At 39.2% G+C, this 16,482-nt stretch overlaps 1 protein-coding gene across 1 annotated transcript in view; it reads left to right on the top strand.

The window, feature by feature from the left end:
• Positions 1-376: 376 nt before the first annotated feature.
• Positions 377-16,482, top strand: part of MED13 (mediator complex subunit 13) — a 55,457-nt gene continuing 39,351 nt past the window's right edge. Inside the window, exons 1-3 of the mRNA XM_009946086.2 lie at positions 377-475; positions 2,378-2,612; positions 12,427-12,595. Of these exons, the coding sequence (XP_009944388.1) occupies positions 410-475; positions 2,378-2,612; positions 12,427-12,595 (470 nt within the window). The 5' untranslated portion in view covers positions 377-409. The remainder of the gene's footprint in view (positions 476-2,377; positions 2,613-12,426; positions 12,596-16,482) is intronic.

The following is a 16,482-nucleotide window of genomic DNA, read 5'->3' as shown; positions in this document are numbered from 1 at the left end:
TACACCCCCCACCCCCCCCCCACCCCCCCCCCCCACACCCCGTTTGATATCCAGAAGAAGAGAAAACGTTGCGAGTTTCTCTCAGAATTTTTTTTTTTTTAATTTTTAATATATTTTTTTACCTCCCTCTCCGATACCACTCTCCTCCTGGGTTATTTATCCTGCCACTATTTCGCGTGCGTGTGTGTCTGTATGTAAATCCCTTATTTAATTGTATTATTATTTGTGCGTGTGCATAGTCCCCCCTCCCCCCTTTCCCTCTCGGTGTCTGTCTCTCTCTCTCTCTCTCTCTCCCCCCCTCTCTCTCTCCCTCTCTCTCTCTCTCTCTCTCCCTCTCTCTCTCTCTGTCTGTCTCTTTCTTTCTTGTCGGAGGCTGTGGGATAATGGCGTGTGGGTTGTGGCTGTGAGGATGAGTTCCTGCTTCGTGCCGAACGGGGCCAGCCTGGAGGATTGCCATTCCAACCTCTTCTGCCTGGTAAGTGTCGGCCACCGGCACACACACGCACGATAGACAGAGAGTGAAAGAGAGAGGAGGTTTGGGGGAGGGGAGGAAGGGGTAGTGGAAGCAAAGCAGCCATTTTTAGCATAGCTTCTGTTGGATGAGTCCTCAGAGTAGGCCCTGCCTGGAGCCAGCCAACTCTCCCATGCCCCTCTGGTTCCCCCTCCATCGCTGTCTGTCTAGCCTTGCCCCTCCCTCCGCTTTCTTCCTGGATAGAATCCTCCCTGCAACTCGCCTTTTCCTTCGCTTTCCTTGCCTGCAACTTTTCCTCCTTTCTCCGTATCTTCCTATCTCTGCTTCTGAACGAGATATTTCTCGCAGGAGGTAAGGAGATCTGCTGCTCCTCCTTTCAGCCCCGCATCTCGGCGAACTTTCTCTTTTCTCTCCCCACTCGTGACATCCCAGGCAAATCTGAGCCGAAACCTCCCTTCTTCCTTGCTTTTAAAGTGGTCTGGTTTACTGCTTGTTTTTATTCTGGTGATGCGCTCCTTGTGAAGCAGTGGTATCTTATGTTTTGTTGTGCACCATTTTGTAGTTTTTTTTTAACCCAAGTATGAAATCATTCAAATTTTTTTTTATTTCAGCAGCTCCCAAAGTAAATTTGATTTAACTAGACTGTGATGCAATTTTTGGTGGCTGGGCTGAGCTGTTTCATTTGCTTTTTGATGCAAATTAGCTAATCTTAGCTGACTGCCTGTTATTTATTATTCTAGAGATTGTTGTAAGTAAAAACCTGTGCCAAGCTGTGGTACTGATATTTTTGGGTGGAGGGGAATCTGGACAGGCTGAACATGTCTGCAGCCTGCATCAGGCCTGCTGCTCCATCTTAGTAGTGCGTTTTTAAATCTAAAGTCTTTCTAAAGTATCAACTGTTGCAGACTACCTTTCATCTAAATTGTTTCTCCTCCTGAAGGTAGGAAGGCTGCCATGTTAGGTTTAAATGTTGCAGTAATCTTGTGTGTGTTGTCATATTAGGAAGAAAAAAAATAATTAGTGACTCCTTAGCAAATGCCAGCCTACCTTGCTCCCCCTTCTCAAAGAGAACCTGGGGCAATGCCTCCCCTACCTGCCTTAAGGTGACTGTCCTCATGTGAAAAAACTTAGCTCTAAAACTTGGCATGGTATTGCATTGTAGATAATGCAGAAATTGGCTATTTCCCATTACATACAGTAGTAACTCTTTTACTTTTTATAAAGTCGAATGAATTTTTGCCTAGAAGGGGATTTAGTTAATCATAATCAACGTGGATGTGAGTCTGATACATAATTCAATGATAAAAACAGGACTTAAAATGTGGTGTGAGAAATGAAAAGTGTGATAGCTCTTGGTAAAATAAGTGTACTCGAGAGGCTTCCTGTGTGAGATGTAGAGAATTTTTTACGACAGAGAAACTTGTGAAATTTTCCATAGTAGTCGATGACTGGAAGAGTGTATGCTTGAGTTAGATTTAGCCTGTTACCCATTTCCTTAGAGTAATCCTGGACTGAAAAGGTAGCGTATGCAAAAAGAAAGATGTTCATTGCTAAGGAAGTGTTCAGTAGGTTGGAGAGTTGCAGTCTGCAAATGTTACATGATTCACTCATTTTTCACGTTTGTAAATTTAAAATCAAATCTGACTTTTCACTCTGTAATCTTAAAGCTGCAGCAAAAATGAACAGGTCTTGTTTTACTGTAGTTATTAAAGGAGATTTTAAAACTGCTTTATCTTCTAAGGTACACAGAACTTACAAATGTGGTTTCTGTTAAATTTTGTTGGACTAATTTTCCTTTCTTCCTTCCACCTGCTTCTTCTGTGCCATCATCTCGTTGTAGCAGCATGTTTCTGTTGGGGGTGTACCTACCCCACTGTCTGACAGTTGTTCTTTTCCTTCCCATAGGCTGATCTAACTGGGATTAAATGGAAGCGATATGTATGGCAGGGTCCAACATCTGCCCCAATTCTCTTTCCGGTCACGGAAGAGGACCCTATTTTGAGCAGTTTCAGTCGCTGTCTGAAGGCGGATGTACTCAGTGTTTGGCGTCGAGACCAGAGACCTGGACGCAGGGAGCTATGGATATTTTGGTGGGGTGATGACCCCAATTTTGCTGACCTTATTCATCATGATCTTTCAGGTAGGAGGAAATTAATATCTTCTTTTGGTCAGTGAAAGGATGCTGTCTTCTGCCAGCCCTTAGAAAATCTGTACTAGATGGACTGTTGTCTGTAGAGAAGATAACTTTATTCCTACTGTCTGCAACAAATTATTGTGGCAGCGCAGGGATCAAACAGCTACTGTCAGTGTTTAGGTGGTTGTGGACTGCTGGATTTTCAAGAAACCAGTTTTTGCTCCCCACGTTTTTCTTTTGTAAAAAACAAGCCTGTGAATTCTGGCAGCTCCTTCACAAGAAGGCTGTGCCTAAAGCTGCGCCTGCGATTCAGTAGTGATGTCTTAAATATGTTTTGATAAGATCCCTTTTGTTGGGCAATTAGAACTTTCAAATTCAAATAGAAAAGCCCATTTTATTATGCATTAAGAAGTGTAGATTTCTGGGCAAAGCTTGAACTGTATGGAGATGTTTTGATTTGAAGTCAAATCATTGGTGAGAAGCCCTCAAAAGGCATCTGAAACTAGCTGGCTGTTTTCCTGTGAGAATTTCTAAACCTTGTATTTTTACGGTTTCTCTCTCCCGTTTTCCCAGAGCTCTGAACCTGTACCTGCTTTCAGACTTAGACTTTTGAAAGACTGACAATATTTTTATTTCTCAATAATGTTGTACTTCAAATTTGGCACCTCATTTTGAAAAAGTTTACTTATTGATCTCAATTCCCAAAGTAGGTGGCTTTCCAGTTGCTTATCAGTAAGGTGACGAAGTTAGGTGTAAACTGTGTAAGTCTAGTGGTGAGACTGTACTAATTCTAGAAAAAAAAAAAATTGCACCACTCCAATTTCCTTTCAAATAATGTACGGTATTCAGATTACTGAAGTGTAAAATGAGACCAGGGTTTGGTGACCTGGTAACTAGAAATTGTTAATGCTGTCAGGGTTTGTGAATAAGCTGGAGAACAAATATGAGTTTGAAGTGCCACTGAGGAAGTTGACTTGAAACAATTTAATAATGTGTGGAATTTTCATACAAAAATAATACAATCTGAAAAACAATTGACGCACTGAAATGATGTTTATTTCTTTGAATAATTGACTTCAAAGATTGAGATGTTGCTCATATTCCTGTCTGTCCTGGGACTAGAAACTTTGCATCTTAAATGGCACTTACATTGTAGGTTGCCTGATATTTTAGTGCATTTAAGGCACTAAATTTTATTATTATTATTTCCGTATTTTGCCCTATGAATAACCTCAGTCTTGACCTGCAGGGAACATCCTTTGTATGACTGAGATGTAACTTACACGAAATGCTGGTCTTGGCATGGGCCTGCCCTGAGCAAAGACCAACGCTTGTGTGAAAGTATCTATGGGAATTTCGTGTGCTGTTGGCTGGGGGGATTAAATTGAGACAAGTATGGTACATTATTTTCTGAGTGGATGATCAAATAAAAGTTAAGCCACTCGAAGAGTGCATTTCTGCGTTACCTGGCCATCAAAATTATTTATTTGAACAGCTTTGCATTCTCTCTTGAGTCTGTCTACTAGTGACGTGGTCACTTTCACCTTTGAAAATGGTGGTGTTTTGTAGCCGAACTTCTAGATCAGCGTGTATTTATGCTTTTACGGAATTACGCTTTTACGCAGGTAGATAAGCACGTATCATCCTAGGTACTTATCAACTCTTAACCTCTCTTAGGGCATAAGGGAGAGATAGTGGAGGATTAGAGTCTCCCAGCTGTGTCTTTGCAATTGTTTTGGTATTTTCTTTGTTCAGGTCACCTGTGGATGTCTGCACTTCAGTAGAGCTGTTCCACGTGTCTTGCTGTTACATGTTTTTCTACGTAAATGCTTTCACTCATGAGACCTGCGTCTATGAGTACATGTATCTGACAGTCTTGTTTTTTGTCTCCTTTTAATTAAAAGGAGACATGTAATCTCTTAGAGTGTGTTAGTCTGCTTGGCTCTTCTGACCAGAAGTTGAGAAAGATATTAATCAGCTAGCTCATGGAGGAGATGGCTGAGTAGTGCCTGCACCTGCACTTTTTCCCCGTTAAACAAAATCTTAATGTGAACCTCTTACAAGAAAGAATTATGGCTGAACCCAAACAATGTTATCTGACCTTTGTCATAGACCTAATGGATTTTTTTCATTGGTGGACAATTTCTCCTAGTAATTCATGTTGCCCTGTTCTCCCAATGATTGCTTGTTACATTTTCAATGGGAAAGATAAATTACTTCCTAGCAGAGGCTTGTTACCTGCAAAATTGATTGGAAATTGTTTGCTGCTGAAGGTTAAGGTGCTGCCTCATTTGGAACTTTTCTACTTGGTAGGTGAAGAACTGTGCTGAAGGATGGGGCGAGGGAGGGAGAGAGGGGCTAAGGGCAGTCTGTGGCCGCTAGCCTGGTCTTTAGTGCCTACGGACAGACTTCTGGGGAAACGGACCTTGAAAGAGCCGTAGTTAGAAATATGCCAGAGCAATGTTAATAACATTTGATTCAGGCTTCCTTTGGTATGAAACTATGCCTGTTAAGGAGAGGCTAGTATTTTAACAGTTTTTGACTCTTTTTGGTGATTTGTAGTTTCAGTGAACAATGGACATTCAGTGTCTGGAACGCATCTTGGTTGTCAGCCCTCAGGGATTTGAAATATGGCCGTCTTCAAGAACCCTTTTGTCCACTTCCCAAGATCACTTCAGAAGGGAATGTATAGTTTTGTGGGTGTACATCTGTGCATATCAGATTAAGAAAAATAAAATATATCTCTTTCTCTTCAGCCTGTACATTCTAGAAGTTCATTCTTTGCCCTGGAGATATGTTTGAATGCCTGCTACTGGCTATATCTGAGTTCTCGTATCAAGCCTTGGATAACTGTCTTGTTGATGGTCAGGGATTGTTGTTGCCTGGGGGCATGTCAAAAGGAGACTTGTTCAGAGATGCTGATTGATCAGTAATATTGACTTCACTCAATCTTTTTTTTTTCCCTTCCTTCCCTAGGAAGCTACTTACTGTATGTAATAGTAAAAGAAACCCATAAGTCTATTTCTGCCCCAACATAGCTAGAGGCAGACAGAAGTTAGTGAAATGTTATTTTATCAAACAACCTCAAGGGTTATGTTTTTGTTGTGACAGTGAGGCTTGATTATAGTAATTCCTGCAACTCAAACCTTTAAGTAGGACATCTCTTCAAATTTCAGAAGGCGGTGGTCTCTCACTCGTCTGATCAGCAGTTATTTTATCAAATAGGTTTGTTCTCATTTTAAAGTGGTTACCTATACACTTAAATTTCTTTTTTTAAATTGGCAGTAGATGGTTTCAAACCAGAGAACAGTTGGGTATAATTTATGTACAAGACAGAGTCCCAATGAAATGGTTACAATTTGATTAATGCTTGGATAGGGGAATGCTTCTATATGCCTTTGACATTCAAATAGCATCTTTTAAATGGTGAGCTATAAAATGCATCTTTTTTGTTCTGGCGACTATTAAATCTTGTTAATTTATTTCAGAAATTAAAGAGTTTTCCTTGTACCTGTCATATATCGAGTTCATCTATTTTTGTTTGCTGGATAGTTGTCTTCATGCTTCTGTGAAGGATAAATGCATAACGATAATGCTAGTCTTAGCTCCTTGCTGGGCTTGTAGGAGAGCTTGAAAGAATAAGGAGAAAGGTCTGTATACTGATGCCTGGCTGTTGATACTGTATGATAAAAACCAGCAACAGTCGTGGCAGCAAAGACTTCTGTGTGTTGTGTAGTTCTTGATACACGTGCGTTATAGATCAAATCCTTGTCTCCAAACAAATCTGTGAATTGGTTGATTTGTGCTGATGTCAGCATTGAATGTCTCATTACTTTTAATACAATGGAAATGAGAGTATGAGCCAGTTATACCGAGGGTGCTGCAAAAAAGCCTGCCGGTTGCAAGTAGCTGGCAAAGTGAGCTTTGAAAGTAGTTCAGCTACTAGTGGCTTGCATTTTTTTCTTTTTTTTTGTAGTAATATTTGCTTCCTCAGACCATTAACTCCTACAGAAAAAAAAAAAAGGATGCTTTCTTAAAAATTTTGCACCTGATGTCAGTACAGTGAGCTTAAGTAACTTGCCTGTGGTGGATAGGTATGTTCCTGTGTGTGTAATGAGAAGGCGTTGCGAGTGTTCCTTGCTGCATGGTGCATTGGTGCTTTAGCATTTCTTCAGTCCTCCATGTTAGAGAGGTGTCCACTGAAGCAAAGCTGCTGGTAAGTGTTACGCCAAAATTCCTGAAGCAGTCTTGGTAAAACTTCTGTCACTTGGTGCAAGTACCAGCTTGAAAGAGATGTTCAAATTTTCCCTTTTTTGTTTTCTCCTGACCAACATGCACGTGACGTATCTGTGGAGTAAGGGGAAAATACTTTGTCACAGTAAATGCGGATTTTGTATCATGTACAATGTCACATGCATAATATACCTGTATAAATAAGAGCAATGACTCCATGGGCACCAAGGGTAAGATTTAACAATATAAGTAAAACGTATCTACATATGGAATTACTCAAAGACAGTGTGGAGGAGGATATTGGAACATTTAGCTAGGAAGTTTTTCAGCTTTTCCTTTCTTGTGGCCATGCAGACCAAACCAGCCAAACTTACACCCAACAAATAGCGAAGGAAAGCTGTTACCTTGTAATTCTTATAAACAGGCATAGCTACACACTGACAAAAAAGTCATACTTTTGAATTTTTAATATTTAGAAAAACATTCTGCTGGGTAGAGAAAGCATAAAACCTATATATGTGATGCTGGTAAAGGGCTAGCACTATAAAAACTGATTTGAAATGGTGCTGAGTATTTCAAGTGTGGTGTTTTGGACAGTAGCTCATGTTTTGGCTGCTTCTTAGTTGTTGAGATTTTCCAGCTAGTTTGGATTTATATCTAGACTCTTTTCAGTGACTGTAGATAACAGATACAACTCTACTAGAAACAAACTTCGCTTGTCTTACCTGGATTCTTAAGTTGGTATTTTTGAATTGTATTCAGTTTGTTTTTTTCACACAAAATCTGTTGCTTCTCACTTATTTCATAAGGGATACAGGCCCTCAAAATTATTTTTCAGTAGGTTAACTGGGTAATTTTTGCTTTGAGCAATTTTATTTGATCTTAAAGTATTTGAATTTAAATTTTTTTTTTTTAAAGAGAAAGCTTTACTTTTAGATGTTTCTGTCGTTATTACAATATTGTATACAGCAGCAATTTCATGCTACTTCACTTATTATAATTTCCTTGTAATCTGAAGCTTATATAGGAGGCTTTATTGTATAAATCAGTTTTGCATCAGTCTATGTCTATAACTGGCATGCTGTCAAATGATGACAGAAAGGAATCCCATGAAGGTAAGTAATACTTCGAAAAGCTGAGTCTCAGTTGTGATACTAAGGAATGGATTTTTCCTCTGTAATTGAAGTAGTGCCGGGGGTGAATTGTAGCCCAAAGTGGAGGCTTGACTGTGATTTGTTTCTTTGCATACTTTATTTTAGAGGTTCATTGAGCATTAGGAAGGTATTTTTAATGGTATGGTAAACATATTCAGCCTTTTCAAGAATTGATGCTCACTGGTGTTTTGCTGATGTGGCCAGCTATTTGTGAAAAGGAAGAAGGGGGAAAATTCACGTTCTTTAAAAGTCTTCTTGAAAATGTCATTTTTAATACTGTATATTTCTGTTGCAATATAGATTAAGAAATTAAAAATTGATTGAGAAATTGAAAATTTGTTTTCTTGCTAAAAACATACATTAAGCACGAAACTGTGTATTTGTTAGCAATCCTTGATGAATAAATTTGACTCAAGATTTGTTGGTAACAAATACAGTTTAAAACATCTGATTTGAATTAAATGAGAAGTTTTAAAGATATTGCTTTTTCAGAATTAACTAAAAATTGCAGGGCTTTTGTATTCTGAGCATGCTTCCAAACTCCTGCCTCACTGTATGCTTGTCCAAGAGCACCAGAAATACAGAAGGGCATAGTCAGTAAAAATGAACTTGACTGTTTCAGGTGGACTATAGGTTGAATGTAAAGTAGAACATAAAAGTGCTGTAAGCAAATAGCCTCCTTCTTTCATTAAAATTGGATGGGGGTAGTATCAAGGAGATGTCGACTGAGAAAGTTTGTTATTTGTGTGTAGTATGAAAATTGCTTTTTCCTGGCCATTGTTTCCATTAATTCTTCATTTCCTGATAATTTTTAGCTTTATTTAAGGACAACTATTGGCCTAATAAGTGGTGTAAAGAGAGAGGGAACTGAATTCATTATAGTGGGATGATATGTGTGTAAGTTTTTTAATGGATTGACATGAAAGCATGTTGCAGAGGAATTGAGAACTAATCAAAAATAAAATATTTGTAACCTTCAGGCTGCCAGAACACTTCTGCGGATAACGCTTGTCTGAAGTGAAATTGCGGGTTAACACTTTCTTAAAATGAGTCAGCAACTTATTTTGGTTTGTTATCACTATCAGATTGAACATTTGAAGTTATTTTGTTTAAGAAAGATGAGAAGACAAAAGTGCCTCCTCCTGTCCCTCTCTTTTTGTAAAAGGTTTACTTTGTATGGTTTCTATTAAGTAGGAGGGGTTTTCTCATGTTGAGAAGCAACAGTTTGAATGAAGAAGAAAAATAGTTGGGAGATGCGAGCAGATGTCATATTTCTCTCCTTCCAGCCGCCACTCTGAAGGAAAAAAAAAAAGGGGGAGGGGAGGAGAGGGATGACTAAATAGACTTCAAAAAGACACAGAACACTTACTGCTATTTTTTTTGCATTAATTTGAATAATGTTCTGAAATGAGGATATCTTTAACTGTCGCCCTATTTAACCTTCCCTTTCTATAGCAAGATGCACTTCAGTTTGAACAGGTGGTCTTATTTTGGGTACCAGACATTCTTCCTGAGCAGTAGGCATGCTTACAGCATGCTGTCTTTTTAAATATTAGAGTTTTCATTGCAACTTCCATCTCATGCTTTACGCTTTCCCCACATAATATGCTTATCTAAGAGCTCTCTGTTTCAGCACTGAACTAAGACAGCTAGGAGAGCTCTTAAGAATTGCGGTCTTGTGGCAAGTTCTTGCATGTAAACTTTTGTTTGTAACTTGGTTGTCAGCACAACTATTAATGTTAAATGAAACACCTAGCACTTTGTAGTGTCTTCGGAAAATTGAAACCTCTCCTTTGTGTCCATAGCATGACTATCAAAATACAAGCTTTGAGTTACACTTCAGTATCTTTGTGGATTCAGCATTTTCTCATTGATACGTTAATATGTCAAAACAAAATTAGGCATAAAGGCTGGAAATAGCTCTTGCTATTTCCTCTTTTAATGGGTAATTGATGCAGGGGATGTTCTTGGAATGATTTTTTAAAATTACGAGAGCCGTATAGAAACCAACCATTTAACCTTTGAAATGGTGTGGAGTTTATTGTGCAGTTAAAGTCCAATATCATTAAGCTTCGTAGTTAATGTTTGCTCTATTGAGCTGCTTGTTTGCCACCAGTTGAGCAGTATGTGCTGAACAGCAAAGCTGCCTGTAGGAGGGGGCTGCTCGTTTGTGTACGTCTACAAATCTCTGAGCTGGGGAGAAATGTGTCCTCTCGGCACAAACATTTTATACCCTTTGACTTTGGACCTTCATTGCTTTTTGTTACAAGGCTCTTGTACGATGTTTCTTTAGTGAGTTGCTGTATTATCTTGTAGCTTTATGGTTTTTGAAAACAAGTTTTTGCTGAATTTCAAAACTGGAATAGGGTGGTGGGGTCGGAAACTCATGGTGAGGTCTCTTATTTAGGAATTGCGGTGCCTCGCTTTTCCTTGTCCTTACCAGAAAACTATTTCATGTAATGATTCATCTGTAATGATGCACACCTCCTCACTCACACACTCCTGTGGCAGGTCTGTTTACTTTTTTTCTGTCCCTCAGAGAATGATACTAGGAGTAATTTTCTTTAACTCACAATATGGATCCTGAGTGGAAATGTGCTTTTCCTTGTGTGGAATCTAGCAATATACAAATACGGCCACCACATTCTGGTTGCGATAGTATCTTGAAATTCCTTTCTCTGTCATCTTTGTCTTAAAGATTGTTTATTTTAATAATCTGTAAGGTTTGGTTTTTTTTTTTCCTAAATAAAACTCTTAGGTGTCTGGTTTTCTACATACTCTCTAATTTAAGGATATTGAGACTTTAGTTAATACTGTTGCAACCTTTTAAGCTTGTAAGTGGCTTCCAGATAAAGGTGAAGGGGCTTATTTCAAAGGGGGATTTAGAATGCAAGGACTTGGCTGTATTACTGAGGTTTTCTGACCGTAGAGTAAACCACTGGAAAGCTATTTGAACCAAAATCCGCTGTGAAGGTGAGGTGAACAGACAGGTCGCTGTTGTAAGACCCGTTGTACCGAACTATACTGAACCTGAGCTTCTTTGTGTCCAGAGAAGGCATGACGGGCAATGAATGTGAGATGTGAGGAACCTGTTCTAACTATGAATTCTGAGTGGGGGTTGGAGCAGATGACCTCCACAGGTCCCTTTCAACCTAAATTATTCCATGACTATCCAGAGACTGAAGTAAAAATACGTCTCCTTATCTATGTCAGACTGTCTTCTAGTCTCTGCTGCTACCTGGGGTATAAAAGCAATGGCATTATAAGAATAACTATGCTAGGTTAGTCCAAGGAGACCAGTAGCAGATCCTTAGGGATATGTGTAAAACATGATATACAAGGAATTGTAGGCACAAAGATAAGACCCGATTGCCAGTAATCTAAGGACAAGATCTCAAATTTTCTTATGTTATCCTCCAAATTAGTGCATTGCTGGGAATGAATGAGATCACCTGTTTACCAAGAGATACTACAGGAACTTTAAAATGTCCCTCATTTTACTTGTGTAATGTAATTGTAATGCCATTGTAATGCTTTGGACCAGAGCATACTAGGGCCTGTAAACTATGTTCAAGCACTGACTGTGAGCCAGGGCCATTGAAGAGATTACAGATTCTTGTAATGAATCTTGCTTTCTGATTTGGCAAATCAACTTGGCTTGTGTTAGTTGGAGTCCATGGCTGTGGTTGATTTCTGGGGCACGTGAGATCTCAGTGTTTCACTTCAGAATCCTTTCAGTATGAACTGGGCTTTGTCTTTCTGCTTGCTGTTTTTTTTCTTCTGCTCTATGTATAGATCAGAAAGCAGGACTAGCCTGCTTAAATTATTTTTTTTTTTTTAAAAATTTCAAATTAGAAAGAAAAATTGCAGTTAGGAGAGTCTACTGGGGAGAATGAGGTTGCTCTTACCAGTTTTCTGAACCTGGTATTTCCTCAAGGAAATTGTTGAACATTCAGGGTCAGTTGATCAATGATATTTGTGTCCAGCTTTGCTCAGTCAATGGTAACTAAAGACACTAGGATATATTAAAGGTTGGGCAATTTATTTTCAATCATAATTGTTAGCTAACTCTTCAGGATAAGTAATTCAAACTACCCAAAACTTGAACCACGTTGCAGACAGATCAGTATACAGTGAACTTGCAGGCTAAAATGTAAAACATACTGGGGCTAGTTGTTTCCTTTTGTGTACAAATAGCTGTTGAATCTTTTTAGTTTCTTCTGAGTGACAAGATATTTTTATAGCTGATTACTTCTAGCAGTTACACTGTTATAAAGTGAGTAGAGTTACTATCTGAATGTTACAGGCTTTTCTTTTTGTTGTATGCTATGCTGTGAATGTCTTAAAAGCTTGTGGGGGAGAAGGATATTGTGATATGTGCATGAAATAGTAGGATGGAATTCAACGCTAATTTTTTTCCCTTTGCCTTACAGAAGAGGAAGATGGTGTTTGGGAGAACGGACTTTCGTATGAATGTCGCACGCTACTTTTCAAAGCCGTTCACAACCTGTTGGAGAGGTGTTTAATGAATCGGAATTTTGTACGCATTGGGAAATGGTTTGTGAAGCCTTATGAGAAAGATGAAAAACCTATAAACAAAAGGTAGAACGTTTTATTTTGCTTTATTAAAGTTACAGCGTTTATTTAAACTTCGTGCTAGAAGAGACATTTAATTAAGAGCACTCTGTTTACAGTTTGTTTGGGAACCTGGTTCTCTGATCTTTCTTGGTTTTCTGCCTTTTTGGAGGTCTTCAAAACTTCCTTATGAGGAAAGGAAGTAATACTGAAGGTAGTAGGCAGTCTTTTCTGTACTGGTACTCAATATACAGGCCATGGATAATGGGGATGCTGGAAAAGAAGCTATGAGTCTTCTAGAAAGGAAGAAAAGGATAACTGGGTGAAGAGATACTTGCTTGCTCTGGGCTTGCCAGTATAGTGACTGAGACTGATTCTGATTGTAAATATGAAGAGAGACTCATTCTTTGAGCAAGTGGGATCTAGAGAGCTGTTTACAGGCACCGCATGAGGTTTGGCTAAATTGCATCTTATGGGAGGTGTTGAGGAGAGAGTTTGAAATGTCGGCTCCTGGTCAGCAAGAAGGTTGTCTGGGAACACTGGTATTAAAAGAATACGTCTGGCCCCCACATTGGGTGAGAGGAGAATTTTTGATCCAAATTGGAAGGACTTCTTCTCATGGTTCTAATGTGGTTTGACACGGTCTATGTTGCCTAGCAATAAATAATGAAATGAATAAAAACTAGGTTAGCTGGAACAAGTTTAATCGCTGTTCCCAAATCAGCTTTTAAAATCCGAAGTAATTTAAAGCTTAGATGATGTTGGTTTTTGTGTGTGGCGGGGGTTTTGTGTGTGTCTATATGAATGTGTTAAATCTTGCACGCAGGAAATTTTGAGATCAGTGGCTTTGCTTTTTGGGTGTGGAGTTGGCCATTGTTGGCATCTTCTGCAATAAATTCAAACTTGAAAGAACATTAGAGCTGTTCTGGAGCAAAAGAAGCAGAAGCACGTCTTTGTATGTGTTTCTGTTAGTAGTTGTGAACTGCTACTTTTAATTTATGTATAAGCTTGTCCTTTAGTTCTAGGCACCTCTTTTGCCACCCTGGTCAGCGCAAATGTTTCCTCTCTGGAGTGTCCTTGTCCATCCATTTCTTCTGTGTGTTGTTGCTATGAATCGATAGTAAAGAGTTTACTTTTAACTATTTAGGCCAATATTGTCTTGGCACAGTCTGGGCTTTCCTCATTTGAGGAACTGGTTTTCCAAATTGCCACTTGAAACCAGCATTAGGTATGGCATGGTGTCTCTTAGAGTAATTCTGTAAAGCTCTCTGCAGCAGCTGGAAAAGCTGATGAAAGCTTTTAAAATAAAATAGCAGTGTTTGTTTAATTTGGAGACTCTTGATTTTTTTATTCTTTTTTTTAAGAAGATCAGAAGGGCAGCATGCTTGATGAAAATAACTGAAGGAATTGTGCTTACCCACACAACTACTTCACCATAAATAGTCCAGAACTACTGGAAAAGTATGTAGAAAGATTAAACAGATCTGTGTAAGACAATTTAATTGTAGAGAAATTTTGGTGTTTCCTACCAGATAGCTCAATGCCACATGATATTCTGAGTACTGGCTTTTATGAAATTAAGTGAGGGGAGTAGTTAATGGATGTGCATACTCCTGGCATATTTGGCTCATCCCTTCTAGGAATATCTAGAATTTGGATAATAAACACTTTCTGGAAAGTTGGGCCGTTCAGGGGTGTAAGTTCAGTCCTCTGCTGCTGCCAGGGAGAAACTCAAATGACTGAAGCAGGTGCTATGTGCTACAGCCTCTGTACTAGAAAGTGTGTCACTCTGTGATTGAGGAGGAAATGTCAGGTGGAATGGTTCGAGTGGATTTTGGTATCCAGTAGAAATTGGAATACTCTTCTAGTCAACAGGGACATTTCTCTCTTACCAAGTGTAAAGTGTGATGGTGCAGCAAACTCAACATGAAAGGACTTGCAGCCTGCTAGAAAATGCTCCGAGTGTTGGACCCAGGATGATGATATGTTTCTTAGCAGACAACTGGTATTAAGGTCTAGTTTTTATTAGTTCTAGACAACTTTTGTGTCCTTTTCCTTCCTTAGGATCCATTTAATCAGTAAAGCCTAGACTAAGTTTATCTTTTTCTGTAGGTGTGGCTGACTTAATTAAAAGCCAAAACAAACCACCAACAACCCCTCCCCAAAGCCATTCTTCTGTTCATGATTATGGATGCACATATCTTAAGAACTAGAAAAGTTTTGAAGCTGTATTTCTGTCTTTTGGGCATTTTCACCATCTTTGAAGTAATAGGAATGGTAATATTCATAATGCTATTCTCAAAAGCATTGTCGTACTAGCTTCTTGATGTAGGAAGAATAGGGCCTTTTTCAGAAGACTTTCTGTTTCTGCCTCTCTTAGAAATACATATATTGCCCCAAAAAGTAGTGCTTCTCCTATGTAGAAGTGGCCACAGACTAACGCGGCAGGTATTGCATCTGTAGGGAATAAGGTGTTTTTGTTCAGGAATTACTTCTCTCTGTTGCTTGTGTTGATTAAATGGGAATCTTGTTCTTAAGGAAGAAAAAAAGTTACCTGTGACAGTGTTGGTATATTTTTACTCATCCCTTCCCTCTTAGAAAACATTGAACAGTGGGAGAAGTATAGGGAGAAACTGCATGTACCCAAAAATAGGAAGGTTTTGCCTTGCTCTCGGGTATCCCTGCATGAGTGTTGTCTTGCTTCATTTCAGACTTCGTTTCTGTTCTCTTTAGTGCCTACTTCCACCCCATGTTGCTATGTATGCTTTGCTTTCCTTGGGACTTTGCATTAACATTCAGAAACGCTGAGTATGGAATTCATGTGCCCATATAATTTAGAGGCACTTGGTGTACTGCTACCAGTCTGCTTCAGATGGTAGTTTATACTGCCCTGCACTTTCTGTAGTGGCCAGCCGAGCCCCAGTCTTGTTCTCTGTGTATCATAACGACATATTTCGACAAGGTTGGTTGTTCTTGCTGGCAGTCTTTCGTTTCAAAGACTTTGAGTACAGACTGAGTAGTCAGTGCTCTTGGTGGTGGAGGTAACTTCTTCACCTGTACTTTCTGGAGCTATGGTTCAGTGAGGCACAGGACCTCAGTCCCACTTTTCCGCTTTCTTTCTCTTCGAAGTATGTGCGAATAGAGCTATTTCTTTCATTTGAAGCTGATCCCATCTGGATTTTTGTGAGTTCTGTTTGAAAGCGTGTGGCTCCAGAATGTGAGATTTTCTGTTACCTGGTCTCCCAACAATAGCAGTCCGTCGTATTGCACTTTCAGTGCGTGTGTGCAACAGGCGTAAGGCTGTGATTTCTGATAGGTGTTTGATTGTGATGGCAGATCCTTGGGCAGCCATGGCTTCCTGTCTGATGCTCTGTTATTTTTCCTCCTTGTATAAGGTTATATTAAAAAAAAAAAAGTCCATTTCATCATTGTGTGGCATTTTAAAAGGACAGTCCTTAACATTCATAAACTGATGACACTGTGGCATGTGAATAGATGACCAAGAAAGTAAGAATTAGATGGTTTCAAGTGCTCGTCGTTTAATTGTTTAATGATGTGACTCGTAAAACGAACAAACAAACTAACTCATTAAACTGACCTGATATTATTGTTTAATATCTCTTAAAAATTTTGCTATGGAAAAAGTAAAAACCTCAGATGTTGGCATTATACAGTGACATGCTGCATGTTGACAAGGCTGCAAGGTAATAACCATGACCTGCTCTTCCCTCCCTCCTCCTGCTTCTGCCCAGTCTAAAACCAGCATTGAGAAAAGTGAGACAGTCATGTATTTGGTGAAATTTGATCTGTTAGAACAAGTCACGATTACCATGCCTGAGGAAACTGTCTGAGGTTTTCAAGTATGCTGGTTGTGCTTCTGTTTATAGATAGGGCAGGAATGGAGGAGCTCACTC

This window comes from Leptosomus discolor, chromosome 18 (assembly GCF_034619465.1).
Source record: "Leptosomus discolor isolate bLepDis1 chromosome 18, bLepDis1.hap2, whole genome shotgun sequence".
Lineage (NCBI taxonomy): Eukaryota > Metazoa > Chordata > Aves > Leptosomiformes > Leptosomidae > Leptosomus > Leptosomus discolor.
The sequence above is the reverse complement of the archived record's forward strand: the minus strand, read 5'-3'. Positions and strand labels throughout refer to the sequence as shown.